This window comes from Panulirus ornatus, chromosome 73, assembly GCF_036320965.1.
Source record: "Panulirus ornatus isolate Po-2019 chromosome 73, ASM3632096v1, whole genome shotgun sequence".
NCBI lineage: Eukaryota > Metazoa > Arthropoda > Malacostraca > Decapoda > Palinuridae > Panulirus > Panulirus ornatus.
In genome coordinates, this window is record NC_092296.1 from 615,122 (window position 1) to 632,584 (window position 17,463).

General features: G+C 39.9%; 1 protein-coding gene across 1 annotated transcript in view; it reads right to left on the reverse strand.

Annotated features, from left to right (window-relative positions):
* Window positions 1-17,463, reverse strand: part of LOC139748258 (uncharacterized) — a 123,697-nt gene that overhangs the window by 38,042 nt on the left and 68,192 nt on the right. Inside the window, exons 16-19 of the mRNA XM_071661193.1 lie at window positions 17,318-17,457; window positions 16,276-16,395; window positions 15,084-15,167; window positions 1,151-1,301 (exon numbers count right to left, since the gene is read on the reverse strand). Coding sequence (XP_071517294.1) covers window positions 1,151-1,301; window positions 15,084-15,167; window positions 16,276-16,395; window positions 17,318-17,457 — 495 coding nt within the window. The remainder of the gene's footprint in view (window positions 1-1,150; window positions 1,302-15,083; window positions 15,168-16,275; window positions 16,396-17,317; window positions 17,458-17,463) is intronic.

Consider the following 17,463-nt stretch of genomic DNA (forward strand, 5'->3'; position numbering starts at 1 on the left):
GTTTAAAAGAAAGAAAAAGAAGATATATACATATAAACCCATATACATTTTCATACTTTCTTGCCTTCATCCATTCCTATCGCCACCCCGTCCCACAGGGAACACTTAGTCTTTAGCCGTCATGTGTAATGCACCAAAACCACAGCTCCCTATCCACATCCAGGCACTACAGACCTTTCCATGGTTTACCCAATTCATTTCACTTGACCTGGTTCAGTCCATCCCGGTATGCCATATCATTCCAATTCACTCTTTTCCTTGCACGCCTCTCACCCTCCTGTATGTTAAGGAAATGATCACTTAAAACCTTTTCACTCCATCCTTCCACCTCCAATTTGGTCTCCCACTTCCCTTTGTTCCCTCCGTCTCTGACACACATATCCTCTTTGTCAATCTTTCCTCACTCATTCTCTCCATATGTCCATACCATTTCAACACACCCTCTTCACTATCATCATAATTATCATAATTGTTACTACTATATTGTCATTATGATCATCATCAATATAATTTTCTCATTTCTGTCTACCACTGTTTGTTTTGTGATTGATATCTTCGAAAGCACTTGCTCAGTGGAGTGTTGAAACATTTTAACCCCTAAATGAGGTATAGCCATGAGGATTCAGTCCCCTTTAATCATCTCAACGCTAACAGGTACTTGTTGATATGACTCATTTTGGTCATGATGTCATGGTACAGAGGTGAACTTAGGACCAGTAACTTTCTCACTTGTTTGCCATGAACTTACCTGTTCTAACAACAACATTAACAATTTTTCAGAGCTCTCTCCTCATAGACAATTAATAGCTAGCCCACCTTCCTCATCACCAATATCACAACAAATTCTTCTGCCAGGTCCCCATTCTCATTGATAGTTACAATTAGAACTCCTTTCTCAATGACCAATGATACTAATCTTAAATAACATTTTCACTACATCACCAGTCAGGTGTTTGTGGGTTAACTCCTAATATGTCTCTATCTTTACATATTCTTGAATATTCAACAAGCTTTACATCTTGATGTTACCTTTGTTATAACATGATTAAATAAAGGGGGTGATAGATCACATGATTAGTCTCTTCAAGCCTGAAATATGGTTATCATTCAAAAGCAGCTTAAATGAAATTCAACTGTGAAACACACAAACCTTTAAGTTTTTTAGGGGATGGATGATGATCTGGCACATCCTGAGTAATGGTGAAGATGAAAGCTGAGATGGGATCTAGCAAAGGGTCTGGTAAGAACTGAGGCCTAGTTGTAACATGACACTCAACGCACATCACAGTTAGGAACTCATGCTGTGAAAATCAATAAAGTTTCATTAAATTGACTGTACTATTTTTAGATAATCTTTTTAATACATATATTTACAGCAATTTTGAGACAGCAAAAAAATTCTTCATTTCTATTTTCTGTAATTTATCTATTTACAAAACTTGAGTCAATAGTATTTATGGGTCATGCAACATCATTTATACATCCTCCCATCATAAAACAAAATAATTACAAGTAAAACAAGTGCGTACTGCAGTGTTTTGTTTGGCAAAATCCATTCCAGATACACACCATAATATTTACTTCCTACAAGCTAATCTTTGCTAACTTTAACTAATTTTCCCTCCATGGTGATTGGAAGTTTGCAGATTTTTAATATGGAGAAGCATCCAATAACACACAAGCAAAAAAGTACCTAGTACGCTAACCATTACTCAAAATTCAACCAGTATTCTGAAGAATTTTGCAGTGAGAAACCTATTTGGGCAGATGGGCAAGATGCTTTATATTTGTGGGACCTAATTTCTTAATCTCATATCGCTATCACACAGGCTTTACATTTGTGGGACCTAATTTCTTAATCTCATATTGCTATCACACAGGCTTTTGAATTTTCAAACATTTTCAGGTATTGCTCCTTTCCTTAATCTTATATCATATAGCCACAACTCACTTGATATGAGGGGTGTTTTCTCAGGGAGCATCCTTTGAAAGAAATTTGAAGGAAATAATTACATTCACATGCATAGGTGCCTGTTTCATGCAAGCAACACATCAACTAAGATACTGGCCAAACCCACACTCAGCTTGTGCTAAGAATACGAGTGGAAAAGTTCCAAGTATATACTACTCTATAACTGCTCATATAGGATGAGTAAAAATGGGAGATGATAAAAATAATTTGCAGGGTGTCTGCATAATAGTCTCTGAACTACATGTATGCTACAACTGGGTGTTGTTGGTTTTATAGTCCATAGTGTTAGGGAAAGGGATGCTAGTTTACATCGGATAAAGATGAAGAACGGCCTCTGACTTACATCCAACTCTCTGGTTGTCACGTACAATGCATCGTAAAGCCCCCAATCAACAGCCAAACCTCACAAACTTTTGTTTGGTTTCCTTGACTGCCTCATATACCATGGTTCAGCTCATTGACAGCACATTGCTCCCTGTACAACACATTGCTCCAACTCATTCTATCCAATCAATGCCTCACCCTCCTGCAAGTTCACACTCTGATAACTGAAAGCATTTTTCACTCCATCCTTCACTTTCATCTATGGTCTCCCCCACCACCTTGTCTCTCCACTTCAAGCATATATACCCTCTCAATCTCTAAACCTAATCTCTAAACCTTTCAGCACACCTACTTCAATTCTTTCAATCATACTGTTTTTACTAACACACTCATTCTTCTTAAATCTAGATTTTCCTGTGGTGATTGCTATGCACTAGCCCTTCCTTTAGGCAAAATAGTAATAGCAATAGACAGAAGCAGAAGGCAGGAACATTACGCATGAGCATTAGGTAGAAGAAGTCAGCAGGAACATTAGGTGGAAGTAGTAAGATGGAACACTAAGCAGGAATATTAGTTATGACACATTAGACAGTAGTAGTCAGTAGGAACATTAGGTTGGAGACTGTGGAAACATTTTGCTAAAGTTGCCCTCTGCCAGTGGCCTGTTAAGACTGAAGTACTAAAGGATAAGAAGAAGCACTGGAGTTCACCTGTCATGGAAACTTGCCACAGCCACTCCTTTGAAGGAGTTCATGGACGAAGCAAAAATCAGAAATAGAGATAACTACACAGGTAGATAGAAATACAGATAGACTAATTGATTATGTTAGATAGATAGATAGATAAATAGCCTAGCTTGAGTTCGGCTGATCTTTAGTTGTTGCCAGTGGATGCATCAATATCAATGAGCTTTTTGCTGCTACCTGCCACCTTGAACATCCTGAATGTATTCTAGTACTGCAAGTGGAAGTCCAGTTTCCACTGAAAAGACAACCACTTATATCAATCTACCCAGCCTCCTGTGCGAAGAACATGCAAGCTCTATGCATATAGTCTTTTAATCTGGCAGTGTTGGTGTCTGCACCTCTCAAGTTTTTCAGTATAAAGTGTAACCCTGTAACCTACCTAAGTCAAATGCCTACAGTTGTTAGCTTCTGATTTTGTTCATGGGCCAGCTCTCCAAGGGGTTTATTCAGATATTTCTAAATTCATGAATCTGAATGTGCAAACTCATTAATAGGTGAATGACTGGGATAACACTTAAACCAAAATACTGTTTCTGTCAATATCAAATCATAGCTTGGCAGCAGTTCAACCTCCTCAATAGGCAATGCCCTTACAAAAAACCTGCACAACAAACATACCTTCTTACCCTACTGAGACAATTATCTACCAAAGCAATGAGACTAGGATAAAACAAATCATGAAATATGTAACAACCTGTGAGATCTAAATATAAGGAAGTAACAATTTTGCAACTGCTGCACACTCTTGTGCAATTTCAAATACTGATGCAAAATTTTGGAAAGATTATGAATACAAAAAGCCTTTGCATATCTTGGTTTATCAGAGCCTCACATTTCCTGATTAACACATTCTCTGAGGCAATGCAGTCTGTCCATGTACACAAGCTGGTTGACTGGTTGATATGACAGCTATGACAGTTTATGTGATGGCCTGCAGAGTCAATCTCAGATTGGCTTAATCCAAAGTTGTTTCACAGGCTGGTTGTAGGGTGCTTTTCCAAATTCTTAAGGTATGTTGTTAAGTTGCTATTACTTGTGGCCTCCCCAAGCCATGATATGAACAAACCCTAACCTCATATTTTCAATGCAGGAAGCATGAATTCATTTCACAGTACATAAAAAAGTTGTATTATACTGTGAGGGTATTAACTCAAATTCTTGGTGTCTAAGTATATATAAAGCATTTTAGAATATTACATATCAAAAAAAAAAAAAAAATACAGCATAATAATTTGATACATACTTTGTTACCTGTAGATGGTGATAATCTTGTTCTATATAGTTATCAAACAAGTGTTTCATCTGCAATATGGACAGCCTTCTTAAGAATAATCTCAAATTTTATGGTTCAGTAGCAAAGAGAATATATAGGCCAATGCTATCAAGTTTATGGATTATTACAATAGTTCTATCTCATTTCAGTCCTGTGTCAGGGAAGGATGAATGATACCAAGTGGTGGCATACTTTCATGAAACAAGTGCAAAGTCAATATGAACCAAACCCAGCACCACAAGTCAAAGCCCCCATCAGAAAAGGTACACAAAACCTTACTTACAAAACCCAATTTTGCAAAGGCCAGATATGAAATACAAGCTGAGTCACCAAATGAATGCAAATTGGATGATAGGGAGGGAAGAAGGGAGGGAGGGAAGCCAACACCAACAGTAATACATGGGCTGGTTCTCTCTTACCTCTATGAGTGAATCTGAAAAATACATAGTATCATGGTCAGTCAGTGTGAAACTACATTTCCAATGTGTGCTTTACTTTTAGCAAAATATTTATGCATACAAATAAAAGATGTTAAAATTAGGTACCTAAAATAATTCAGAACAAAATATACATGCTTAAAATTCATTTTTGTTGTGTCAAAAATGTGAGATGAACGTTACTTACAAAATGAAAGATACTTAGTGATGAGGAAGGAGTTCCTGTCATAAGAAGTCCTGAATCAATTTGCAGTTTTGATCATAGGGCAGAGGTATGAGAGTGATGTGCTGCTGCCATGGTTCTCTAATATATTCAGTGATGGCAAAGATTTAAAGAATGTTGGATAAGTGTGGGAGGATAGAGCTAAATGATAAAAGGTGATATAAAAGCAATAATGAGTAGAGTGGTAAAAGATTATCAAAAGGCATACAAAAAGAATGGATGCAGGATGAATGAGATGAAGGAGTACACATGAGGTGAAACAGAAAGGGGAAAAGGAGATCAATAGCGAAGTGGAGGTAGTACATGATTGACATGGGGTTAAAATGGAGAAGTGTTTTCAAATGTTTTATGGAATGTACTAGAACATAACATTTTGACAGGTTTTCATTCATGCAAGTTTCTAGTTGTATTATTAATATCTTTTACTATACTTGATCGCCATTTCCTACATCAACAAGGTAGCCCCAAGAAACAGATGAAGAATGGCCCATCCACTCACATATGCATATATATATATATATTTTTTTTTTTTTTTTTTTTTTTTTTATACTTTGTCGCTGTCTCCCGCGTCTGCGAGGTAGCGCAAGGAAACAGACGAAAGAAATGGCCCAACCCTCCCCATACACATGTACATACACACGTCCACACACGCAAATATACATACCTACACAGCTTTCCATGGTTTACCCCGGACGCTTCACATGCCTTGATTCAATCCACTGACAGCACGTCAACCCCTGTATACCACATCGCTCCAATTCACTCTATTCCTTGCCCTCCTTTCACCCTCCTGCATGTTCAGGCCCCGATCACACAAAATCCTTTTCACTCCATCTCTCCACCTCCAATTTGGTCTCCCTCTTCTCCTCGTTCCCTCCACCTCCGACACATATATCCTCTTGGTCAATCTTTCCTCACTCATTCTCTCCATGTGCCCAAACCATTTCAAAACACCCTCTTCTGCTCTCTCAACCACGCTCTTTTTATTTCCACACATCTCTCTTACCCTTACGTTACTTACTCGATCAAACCACCTCACACCACACATTGTCCTCAAACATCTCATTTCCAGCACATCCATCCTCCTGCGCACAACTCTATCCATAGCCCACGCCTCGCAACCATACAACATTGTTGGAACTACTATTCCTTCAAACATACCCATTTTTGCTTTCCGGGATAATGTTCTCGACTTCCACACATTCTTCAAGGCTCCCAAAATTTTCGCCCCCTCCCCCACCCTATGATCCACTTCCGCTCCCATGGTTCCATCCGCTGACAGATCCACTCCCAGATATCTAAAACACTTCACTTCCTCCAGTTTTTCTCCATTCAAACTCACCTCCCAATTGACTTGACCCTCAACCCTACTGTACCTAATAACCTTGCTCTTATTCACATTTACTCTTAACTTTCTTCTTCCACACACTTTACCAAACTCCGTCACCAGCTTCTGCAGTTTCTCACATGAATCCGCCACCAGCGCTGTATCATCAGCGAACAACAACTGACTCACTTCCCAAGCTCTCTCATCCCCAACAGACCTCATACTTGCCCCTCTTTCCAAGACTCTTGCATTTACCTCCCTAACAACCCCATCCATAAACAAATTAAACAACCATGGAGACATCACACACCCCTGCCGCAAACCTACATTCGCTGAGAACCAATCACTTTCCTCTCTTCCTACACGTACACATGCCTTACATCCTCGATAAAAACTTTTCACTGCTTCTAACAACTTGCCTCCCACACCATATATTCTTAATACCTTCCACAGAGCATCTCTATCAACTCTATCATATGCCTTCTCCAGATCCATAAATGCTACATACAAATCCATTTGCTTTTCTAAGTATTTCTCACATACATTCTTCAAAGCAAACACCTGATCCACACATCCTCTCCCACTTCTGAAACCACACTGCTCTTCCCCAATCTGATGCTCTGTACATGCCTTCACCCTCTCAATCAATACCCTCCCATATAATTTACCAGGAATACTCAACAAACTTATACCTCTGTAATTTGAGCACTCACTCTTATCCCCTTTGCCTTTGTACAATGGCACTATGCACGCATATATACATAAAGAGGGGCAAGTATGAAGTCTGTTGGGGATGAGAGAGCTTGGGAAGTGAGTCAGTTGTTGTTCGCTGATGATACAGCGCTGGTGGCTGATTCATGTGAGAAACTGCAGAAGCTGGTGACTGAGTTTGGAAAAGTGTGTGGAAGAAGAAAGTTAAGAGTAAATGTGAATAAGAGCAAGGTTATTAGGTACAGTAGGGTTGAGGGTCAAGTCAATTGGGAGGTGAGTTTGAATGGAGAAAAACTGGAGGAAGTGAAGTGTTTTAGATATCTGGGAGTGGATCTGGCAGCGGATGGAACCATGGAAGCGGAGGTGGATCATAGGGTGGGGGAGGGGGCGAAAATCCTGGGGGCCTTGAAGAATGTGTGGAAGTCGAGAACATTATCTCGGAAAGCAAAAATGGGTATGTTTGAAGGAATAGTGGTTCCAACAATGTTGTATGGTTGCGAGGCGTGGGCTATGGATAGAGTTGTGCGCAGGAGGATGGATGTGCTGGAAATGAGATGTTTGAGGACAATGTGTGGTGTGAGGTGGTTTGATCGAGTGAGCAACGTAAGGGTAAGAGAGATGTGTGGAAATAAAAAGAGCGTGGTTGAGAGAGCAGAAGAGGGTGTTTTGAAGTGGTTTGGGCATATGGAGAGGATGAGTGAGGAAAGATTGACCAAGAGGATATATGTGTCGGAGGTGGAGGGAACAAGGAGAAGAGGGAGACCAAATTGGAGGTGGAAAGATGGAGTGAAAAAGATTTTGTGTGATCGGGGCCTGAACATGCAGGAGGGTGAAAGGAGGGCAAGGAATAGAGTGAATTGGAGCGATGTGGTTTACCGGGGTTGACGTGCTGTCAGTGGATTGAATCAAGGCATGTGAAGCGTCTGGGGTAAACCATGGAAAGCTGTGTAGGTATGTATATTTGCGTGTGTGGGCGTATGTATATACATGTGTATGGGGGGGGGGCCATTTCTTTCGTCTGTTTCCTTGCGCTACCTCGCAAACGCGGGAGACAGCGACAAAGTATAATAAAAAAAAAAAAATAAATATACATAAATGCCCATACATGCACACATACATACATATATACACATACATAAATATATACACAGACATATACATATATACATGTGTACGTATTCATACTTGCTTGCCTTCATCAATTCCTGGCACTACCCTGTCCCACAGGAAACAGTATTGCTACCCCATCCCACAAGAAACAGTATTGCTACCCCATCCTACAGGAAACAGTATCACTATCCCTACCTTAGTAAGGTAACGCTAGGAAAATGGACAAAAAAGGCTACATTCATTCACACTCAGTCTCTAGCTGTCATGTGTAATGCACCAAAACCACAGTTCCCTATCCATATCCAGGTCCCACAGGCCTTTCCATGGTTTACCCCATACGTTTCATACACCCTGGTTCAGTCCATAGACAGCACATCGACCCAAGTATACCACATTGTTCCAATTCACTCTATCCCTTGTACACCTCTCATCTTCCTGTATGTTCAGGCCCCAATGGCTCAAAATCTTTTTCACTCCATCCTTCCACCTCCAATTTGGTCTCCTGCTTCTCCTTGTTCCTTCCACCAAAGACACATATATATCCTCTTTGTCAATCTTTCCTCACGCATTCTCTCCATATGTCTAAACCATTTCAACACATCCTCCTCTGCTCTCTCAATCACACTCTTTATATTTCCATACATCTCTCTCACCCTTTCATTACTTACTCAAACCACCACACACCACATATTGTCCTCAAACATTTCATTCCAACACATCCACCCTCCTCCATACAACCCTTTCTATAGCCCATGCCTCACAACCATATAACATTGATGGAACTACCATTCCTTCAAACATACCCAATTTTGCTCTCTGCAATAACGTTCTCTCCTTCCACACATTCCTCATCACTCCCAAAACCTTTGCTCCTTCCCCCACCCCGCGACTCACTTCTGCTTCCAAGGTTCCATTCACTGCTAAGTCCACTCCCAGATATCTAAAAAATACTACACTTCCTCCAATTTTTCTCCATCCAAACTTACATCCCAATTAACTTGTCCCTCAACCCTACTGAACCTAATAACCTTGCTCTTATTCACATTTACTCTCAACTTTCTCCTTTCACACACTTTTCAAAACTCAGTCACCAACTTCTACTGTTTCTCACTCGAATCAGCCACCAGAGATGTGTCACCGGCGAACAACAACTGACTCACTTCCCTGGCCCTCTCATCCACAACAGACTGCATACTTGCCCCTCTCTCCAAAACTCTTGCACTTACCTCCCTAACCACCCCATCCACAAACAAATTAAACAACCAACCCTGCCGGAGACCAACCCTCACAGGGAACCACTCACTCTCTTCTCTTCCCTCTCATACACATGACTTACATCCTTGGTAATAACTTGTCACTGCTACTAGCAGCTTACCTACCACACCACATACTCTTAACACCTTCCACAAAGCATTGCTATCAACCCTGTCATATGCCTTCTTCAGATCCAAAAATGCTACATACAAATCCATCTGTTTTTCAAAGTATTTCTCACACATTCTTCAAAGCCAAAACATGATCCACTCATCCTCTACCACTTCCAAAACCACAGTGCTCTTCCCATATCTGATGCTCTGTACATGCCTTCACCCTCTCAATCAATACCCTCCCATATAATTTCCCAGGAATACTCAACAAACTTATGCCTCTGTAGTTTGAACACGCACCTTTATCCCCTTTTCCTTTGTACAATGGCACTATGCATGCATTCTGCTAATCCTCAAGTACTTCACCATGATCCATACACACAATGAATATCTTTACCAACCAATCAACTACAGAGTCAACCCCTTTCTTAATAAATTCTATTGTAATACCATCCAAACCTGCCGCCTTACCGGACTTCATCTTCTGCAAACCTTTCACTACCTCTTCTCTCTTAACCAAATCATTCTCCCTGACCTTCTCACTTCACACACCACCCCAACCAAAACACCCTACATCTGCCACTGTATCATCAAACACATTCAAGAAACCTTCAAAATACTCCCTCCATCTCCTTCTCACTTCATCATTACCTGATATCACTTCCCCCTTGCCCCCTTCACCAATGTTCCCATTTGTTCTCTTAAGAGTCTTACAAACGTTTTCCACCTTCTTCCAAAACATCTTTTTATTCTCCCTAAAGTCTACTGATTCTCTCACCCTAGCTCTCACTTGCCCTCTTTTTCAAACCTTGCACCTTCCTCTTGACCTCCTACCGCTTTCTTTTATACATCTTCCAGTCATTTGCACTCCTTCCTTGTAAGTATCTTCCAAACGCCTCTCTTTTCTCTTTCACTAACAACTTTACTTCACTATCCCACCACTCACTATCCTTTCTAATCAGCCAACCTCCTGCCTTTCTCATGCCACATGCATCTTTTGCACATGCCATCACTGCTTCCCTAAATAAATCCCATTCCTGTATTCTTTCTCCCCTATCCCCATACATATTCACCATTTCCCATGTTAGCAAGGTAGTGTTTCCCATGTTAGCAAGGTAGTGCTAAAGGTAGGGCCTTAAGTGTGAAATTCCTCAATTAGCCCCCTTCTCTATTCTTTCTTTTGGAAAAGTAAAAACTGGAGGGGGGGATTTCCAGCCTCCACTCACTCCCCTTTTAGTCACCTTCTACAATACGCAGGGAATACCTAACAATCCCTCACCACTGAAGTAGGCATGAGGGAGCTACAGCACAAGCATCAAGAATAAACATAAAACCATGAAAACTGTATAATTACCACCGCTAGTACTTTACTGGTTTCCCTTTCCTCTTTACACACTCCATGAAATGACCAGGAACTGAATCAGCAAGGTTCTGAAGACATTTAGGGTCCACCCTTTGCCCAAATATCACAAATAGCTGCTTCCTGCTCTTATGTATTTTCATTTTCATAAGCACTTACAAGTTTTCAGTTAGATTCAAATCCAATGAATCCCCAGACCATTCAATGAAAAATTCAACTGCACAGTCCTTAAACCAATTAGTGACTAGTCTGGCAACATGGGAGGGAGCCCACTCCTGCAAGAACACTTTGGCCTTGCAATCTTAAAATGAATCTGTAAGATTCTACTAGCTCATACATACTAGCTCAATGTAACTGTCTGTTCATACTTTCATTCTTTAGTGAGATGACGAGGTCTAACAGCACCAAAATAATCGAAAGAATCTCACACTATAAAAGAAGCAGGGAACTTTATGGTGCTTGAAATGTACTTTGGGTCAAATGGACAACAACCTGGTGGACTGTGCACACACTCACCACAGGACTTGTCATTACACAAGATACTTCTGAACTTAGCTGTATCCCATACCAGCTCTTTTCTTCTGGTGCCTATGGGTTACGAGTGGTTTGGGACACAGCCTGCAGCTCTGATACACTTAAGGGCCAAATATCAGCAGCGCTGCACTGTCCTAACTGACATATCACTAAGGAGCCTTAGGATTTTTTTTCTTTTAATTCTTTTGCACTCAAGCACAGATCTAAATTTCCAATCCACTCTATCTGAATTTTCAACAGTGAGATGGATAGAAACTGGGGCTTGAGGAATAAACTTAATCAGGCTTCGCCTAACCCATTCAGGTATCCTGTCCAAGGCTGAGTTTACTGAGGAGGTTGTGTTGAGATGAGAGGCAGATCAAGTGAATGAAGAAGGAGCAGAAGTGAAGGTTATTTGGTTATTTGTGGAAGAAAGAAAACTGCTTATAAAAAGGAGAAAAAGTGAAGGCGACAGAAAAGAACATAGTGGGACTCGGCTGATGCTGGAAAAAGGGGGAAAGGCTGATCCATCAACAACAACAGTGGTAGACCTGCCAGAAAGGAAGCTAGATATGAGGGAGTAAAGTGAGGGAGGGAAGCCAAAAGAGAGAAAAATTGCAGATGAGACACCACTATCACACCCTATTAAAAGCTTTGGATATATCAAGGGCAATTACAGAGGATTCCATAGAATCTTCATAGAACGACAAAAAAAATCACGAATCCTTGCATCAAGATCCACTTGCACTAAGATGTATTACTCTCCATCCATACTGCCAGAGCACATTTCATCCGAAAATGAATTCCTTCTCTCCTCACACTACCTAATGGACAAGTAGTCTAATACTGCTGAATTCATGTCAATCTTGAACTCACTACACACTGGTTAGACAGCCTGTGACCCAACTGACGACAATGAAACAAATAAAATATAACAAGGAACAGTCTTGCAAAGGATGGTCGTGCTTCAAGAAACTTTCCAAAATGCAAGGGTGGGTTGGTTTTATATTTCCAAAATGTGATGGCATGCAGACCTGCCATTTTCAGTATATCTGCTAAATACATAAACATTTATACTGTATAAACTTTTAACAGCAAAGATTTCTACACAGAAATCTTTCATGTCCACGCTTGCCACAAATTCTTAATGTTTCATCAATGATGTGCAGGTAACTGCCACAACAGCCACAATCCAACACTTCTTACTCAGTAAGGAGTGCTTAAATAGTAAAGATTTGTTGATATGGTCAAATTACAAATGTTACCATGGATCAAATTTTAATAATTCTCAGTCACTGAAAATTTGATTAGGAGAAATATTCTGGGTCTGATGCAAATGGGTAAAACAAATAAAACATAAAGAACTGAATGAATTATACAGTATTAAAAACTCTTATTCAAAATCTTTAAAAAAAGTAAAGGGTATCTTTAATGAAGAAGGTTTAATGTAAAAAGAGATATCTATTAACCTATATATTACAAATATCATTTTCAAGATTTAAATATGGCAATTTCATACAAAACCATTTTGAGACATCAGACTTTCTGACTCATCAGTATTTACATCCTACCAGTATACTTACCTTACATACTTGCTACTCCATTCAACTGTAGCCTCTCACTAAATCTAAGCCCAGCAAATTAACTCATATGGAGAATAATTCTATTTTTTTTTTTTCTTTTGCTTTGTCGCTGTCTCCCGCGTTTGCGAGGTAGCGCAAGGAAACAGACAAAAGAAATGGCCCAACCCACCCTCATACACATGTATATACATACGTCCACACACGCAAATATGCATACCTACACAGCTTTCCATGGTTTACCCCAGACGCTTCACATGCCCTGATTCAATCCACTGACAGCACGTCAACCCCGGTATACCACATTGATCCAATTCACTCTATTCCTTGCCCTCCTTTCACCCTCCTGCATGTTCAGGCCCTGATCACACAAAATCTTTTTCACTCCATCTTTCCACCTCCAATTTGGTCTCCCACTTCTCCTCGTTCCCTCCACCTCCGACACATATATCCTCTTGGTCAATCTTTCCTCACTCATTCTCTCCATGTGCCCAAACCATTTCAAAACACCCTCTTCTGCTCTCTCAACCACGCTCTTTTTATTTCCACACATCTCTCTTACCCTTACGTTACTTACTCGATCAAACCACCTCACACCACACATTGTCCTCAAACATCTCATTTCCAGCACATCCATCCTCCTGCGCACAACTCTATCCATAGCCCACACCGCGCAACCATACAACATTGTTGGAACCACTATTCCTTCAAACATACCCATTTTTGCTTTCCGAGATAATGTTCTCGACTTCCACACATTCTTCAAGGCTCCCAGGATTTTCGCCCCCTCCCCCACCCTATGATCCACCTCCGCTTCCATGGTTCCATCCGCTGCCAGATCCACTCCCAGATATCTAAAACACTTTACTTCCTCCAGTTTTTCTCCATTCAAACTTACCTCCCAATTGACTTGACCCTCAACCCTACTGTACCTAATAACCTTGCTCTTATTCACATTTACTCTTAACTTTCTTCTTTCACACACTTTACCAAACTCAGTCACCAGCTTCTAATATCTTTCTAAAATAAATTTCTCTCAACATATGTATGTCCCATTAGCACTTCCTCTTCATCATAAGCAATCCCTTCTATTGTTCTGCAGCTTTCACAAATTAACAAATCCTATACAGTCCAAAATTTTCATCTCAACTCACTTTCAAAAAGGTAAGTTCTGAAGAATAGAAAAATGTTTCTCTCCAAGGGGGTGTCCTGCAAACTTGAACAGAACTTCTAACCCCTGCATTCCAGTGAGGTTTAAGAATTTCTTCCCTCACTAACCATTATTTGTGGCCTACAGCTTTGATCAAGTTTCCCTATTAATATTAAGCAACATCCACTCAGTTATGATATCACTGTCCTGTCAGCTGACACAATGTTCTCAACTGATCACCTCATAATTCACAGATCACTGATAACAAAATTTTTGAAGCATGAGGAGAAGAAAGGGCAGGAAACATGAGCTTGAGAGCATAACAAGGATAATGAGGGTTAAAACAAAAACTTCTTCACCAAAAGAAAATGAAAAAAAAAACACTGTGACTGTGAATATTCAAAGGGATGGTTACACAAGTTTAAATAGATACATGGAATTTCACTACATATTGTATGTAAGGCATCACTGGGATTTGTTAGACAACAACCAAATCCCCAGCAGAAGGTTAGAAGAAAAGAACCCTAAGGCTCTGATAGCATACTCATGTTCATATGGGGATCCAGAGAATCGTGAAACAACCAGTTGTGGCCAACATAACATCTGGTGAGATGACATTATCACTGCAGGTTACTGACTAGCAGTGGGAACCCAGACTGAGTTGTAGGTTGCAAACACTGCCAGGTGGTTAGGTAGGGGGTAAGACTCTCAAACCTCACCAAATGGCAGCAAATGGGATCTATGAAATTCCTTCAAGCCTAAGGGAAAGAATGACCCTAGAGAGAAAATTCATCCCAACCAGCTTTATGTGGAAAAGAGTAAGGACACCTGCATAATTTTCTTACAGAAATATACCTTTAACATACAAAAAATACATGAAAATAACTTCATATCATGTCTGATATCATGCTACAGAAATTCTATGGTAAAGTAAGAATAACAAGACAATTATTGCTAGAAAAATACTCAGATAAAATAACATGCACATACCTCATGCAGAGCCTTTGCTTCGTACAAGTTGTGGTTTGAAAATTTAAAACCAAATGTATTATTCAGTGACGGGCCATCTATTGACTGAAATAAAGAATAAAAATATAATTGCTTCATACTGTCACAAAGCATTTCTATGATGGTGATGAAAGAACATCAAAATCTTTTGAAGAAATGACAGGAAAGTTGAAGTTACACCAAGATATATCATTGCCCTTTCCTATTCACATTTTTGTTGGGTATGAGAGGATTACTACCACATACAAAAAAAGCAAATTTCATTAATCATATAATTAATTAAAAATTCTTACCATACACTTAAGTTTCTATGACCACATTAACATTAAAAACACATATCAAAAAAATGCAAATTTCATTTACCACAAAACCAATACAATATTGTTACTACATGCTTCAGTTTTCTATACATACATTAACAACAGGTGTTTTAGGAATCAATGTATTTTTCTTAGCCATCTCACACACATGTGCCAAGAACAAAGAAATGGCCTCATTCGCTCACATCCATTCTGTAACTGACAAAGTGTAATGCATTGAAACTACAGCCCCCTATTAACAACTAGGACCCACAGACCTTTCCATGATTTCCCCCAACCTCCCAACTCAATCATAAACTCAAACCCACCTTACGTAAATCCATCAGAAACAACAATTCCCTGAACAACACCACAAACATCATTTTAACAATCTAAGACCATGCCCATGATGCAACTGCCATAAGGAAGACACTATGCACTCAATTGCCCTACACTTTCTGCACATAAACAAACTCACAACACTTTATGACCTAAGGTAACAACAGGTGGATGAGGCTGCAGGAGCCTCATAAGGTAAGAGGTGACTCCTGGGGCAGAAAGGTAATGTATACTTTTCTTTCATATTGTCTGCAGTTTCCCACATTAGTGAGATTAAGAAATGCCACATTTGCTCTCATCCATTCTCTAGCTGGCATGTGCAATGGAGTGAAACTAAAGCCTTCTTTCCACAACCAGGCCCCAGGGACCTTTAAAACCATGGTTTCCCTTGGCCACTTCACATGCCCTGGTTCAGTCCATTAATAGCACATCACCCCTTGTGAACCATATCATTTCAATTCACTCTATCCCATGCATACCTTTCACCTTCCTGCATGTCTAGGACCCAGTCACTCTAAATACTGTTATGTGACTACCTGTGAGAATGATCCTTGTCCTTCAGAGAAACTTAGGAACTGCTGTCTGAATTGACTGTTCATAAGTTGATGGCGCAAAGATGAACCACTGGAATTATGGCTTGACTGCTGGTTTATAACCTATTACACCACATGGTGGGGGAAATAAACATGATTAAATGCAAATACAGATACAGAGACTATATAGTGTAACCTGACTCCAAAAGCGTGAAAATACACCATGAATGGAAAGTCACCTTTGGTGATGTATCATTGTTACTGTATGAGAAACGGTACTATCTTGTCAAGAAGCTTTTCATTCCAAATGAGTCTATCATTTCCCTACAAATGATTGCAGCACAGCCTAAAAGCTGCAGGAGCCCCATAAAAAGGTAGGTAGTAGCTGTCACTGACAGAGGGCAAGTTTAGTGCAATGTTTGTAGAGGCTCCTTCCCAATGTTCCCACTGACTACTTCTACCTAACACTCCCACCCAATATTCCAACCTTCTTCTTCTACCCAGTGTTTCTACCTTAAGTTCCTACCTAAATGTTCCTACTTACTACTTCTATCTAGTTTGGCAAAACAATCTTAACAAAATATAAGACCAGCAATCTGACAATAACGGCCTACGATAAGCCAAGGTAACACATTCAACACAACCAACTCAGGACACTACTTTATCCCTGGATTAAGAAAATAAAATCTCTTATTCACATATAAAGTTACTATAAAGCTAACTCTCCTAAAAATCATCATAAAGACTGTAAGGATAATGTGTGCACATTTTCTTGAAGATGCATCCCTTTAATCCTTAATATTATTCTCTCAAAAGCTGTTTCCCTTGGAAAATATCTAATAAAAAATATGCAGTCTTCAAATACTGCATTCATAAACATTTCAGCACAGGAAAACTTACATCACGTTCAATGCAAACAGCATACACAAATTTAAGAAGTTGTATGTTCACAGACAATGTTCAAGTTTTGAGGCTCAGTACAGTGCTATGTAATAATCATGACTGAAGACTAGGTTAATGCAGATATGTGGCCAATTAAACTTACTTTGGCAGTCAGGGAGAGGGTGAGGGGAGACACTAAAGCCTGAGAGCTGTCAACCAGCTCTTCAGTACTGTGCTGGGAGTCTGCCATTGTCACTTCTGATGACATCTTCGTTTTGATTTCTCCAACTTCAGTGATGAGATCTGCAA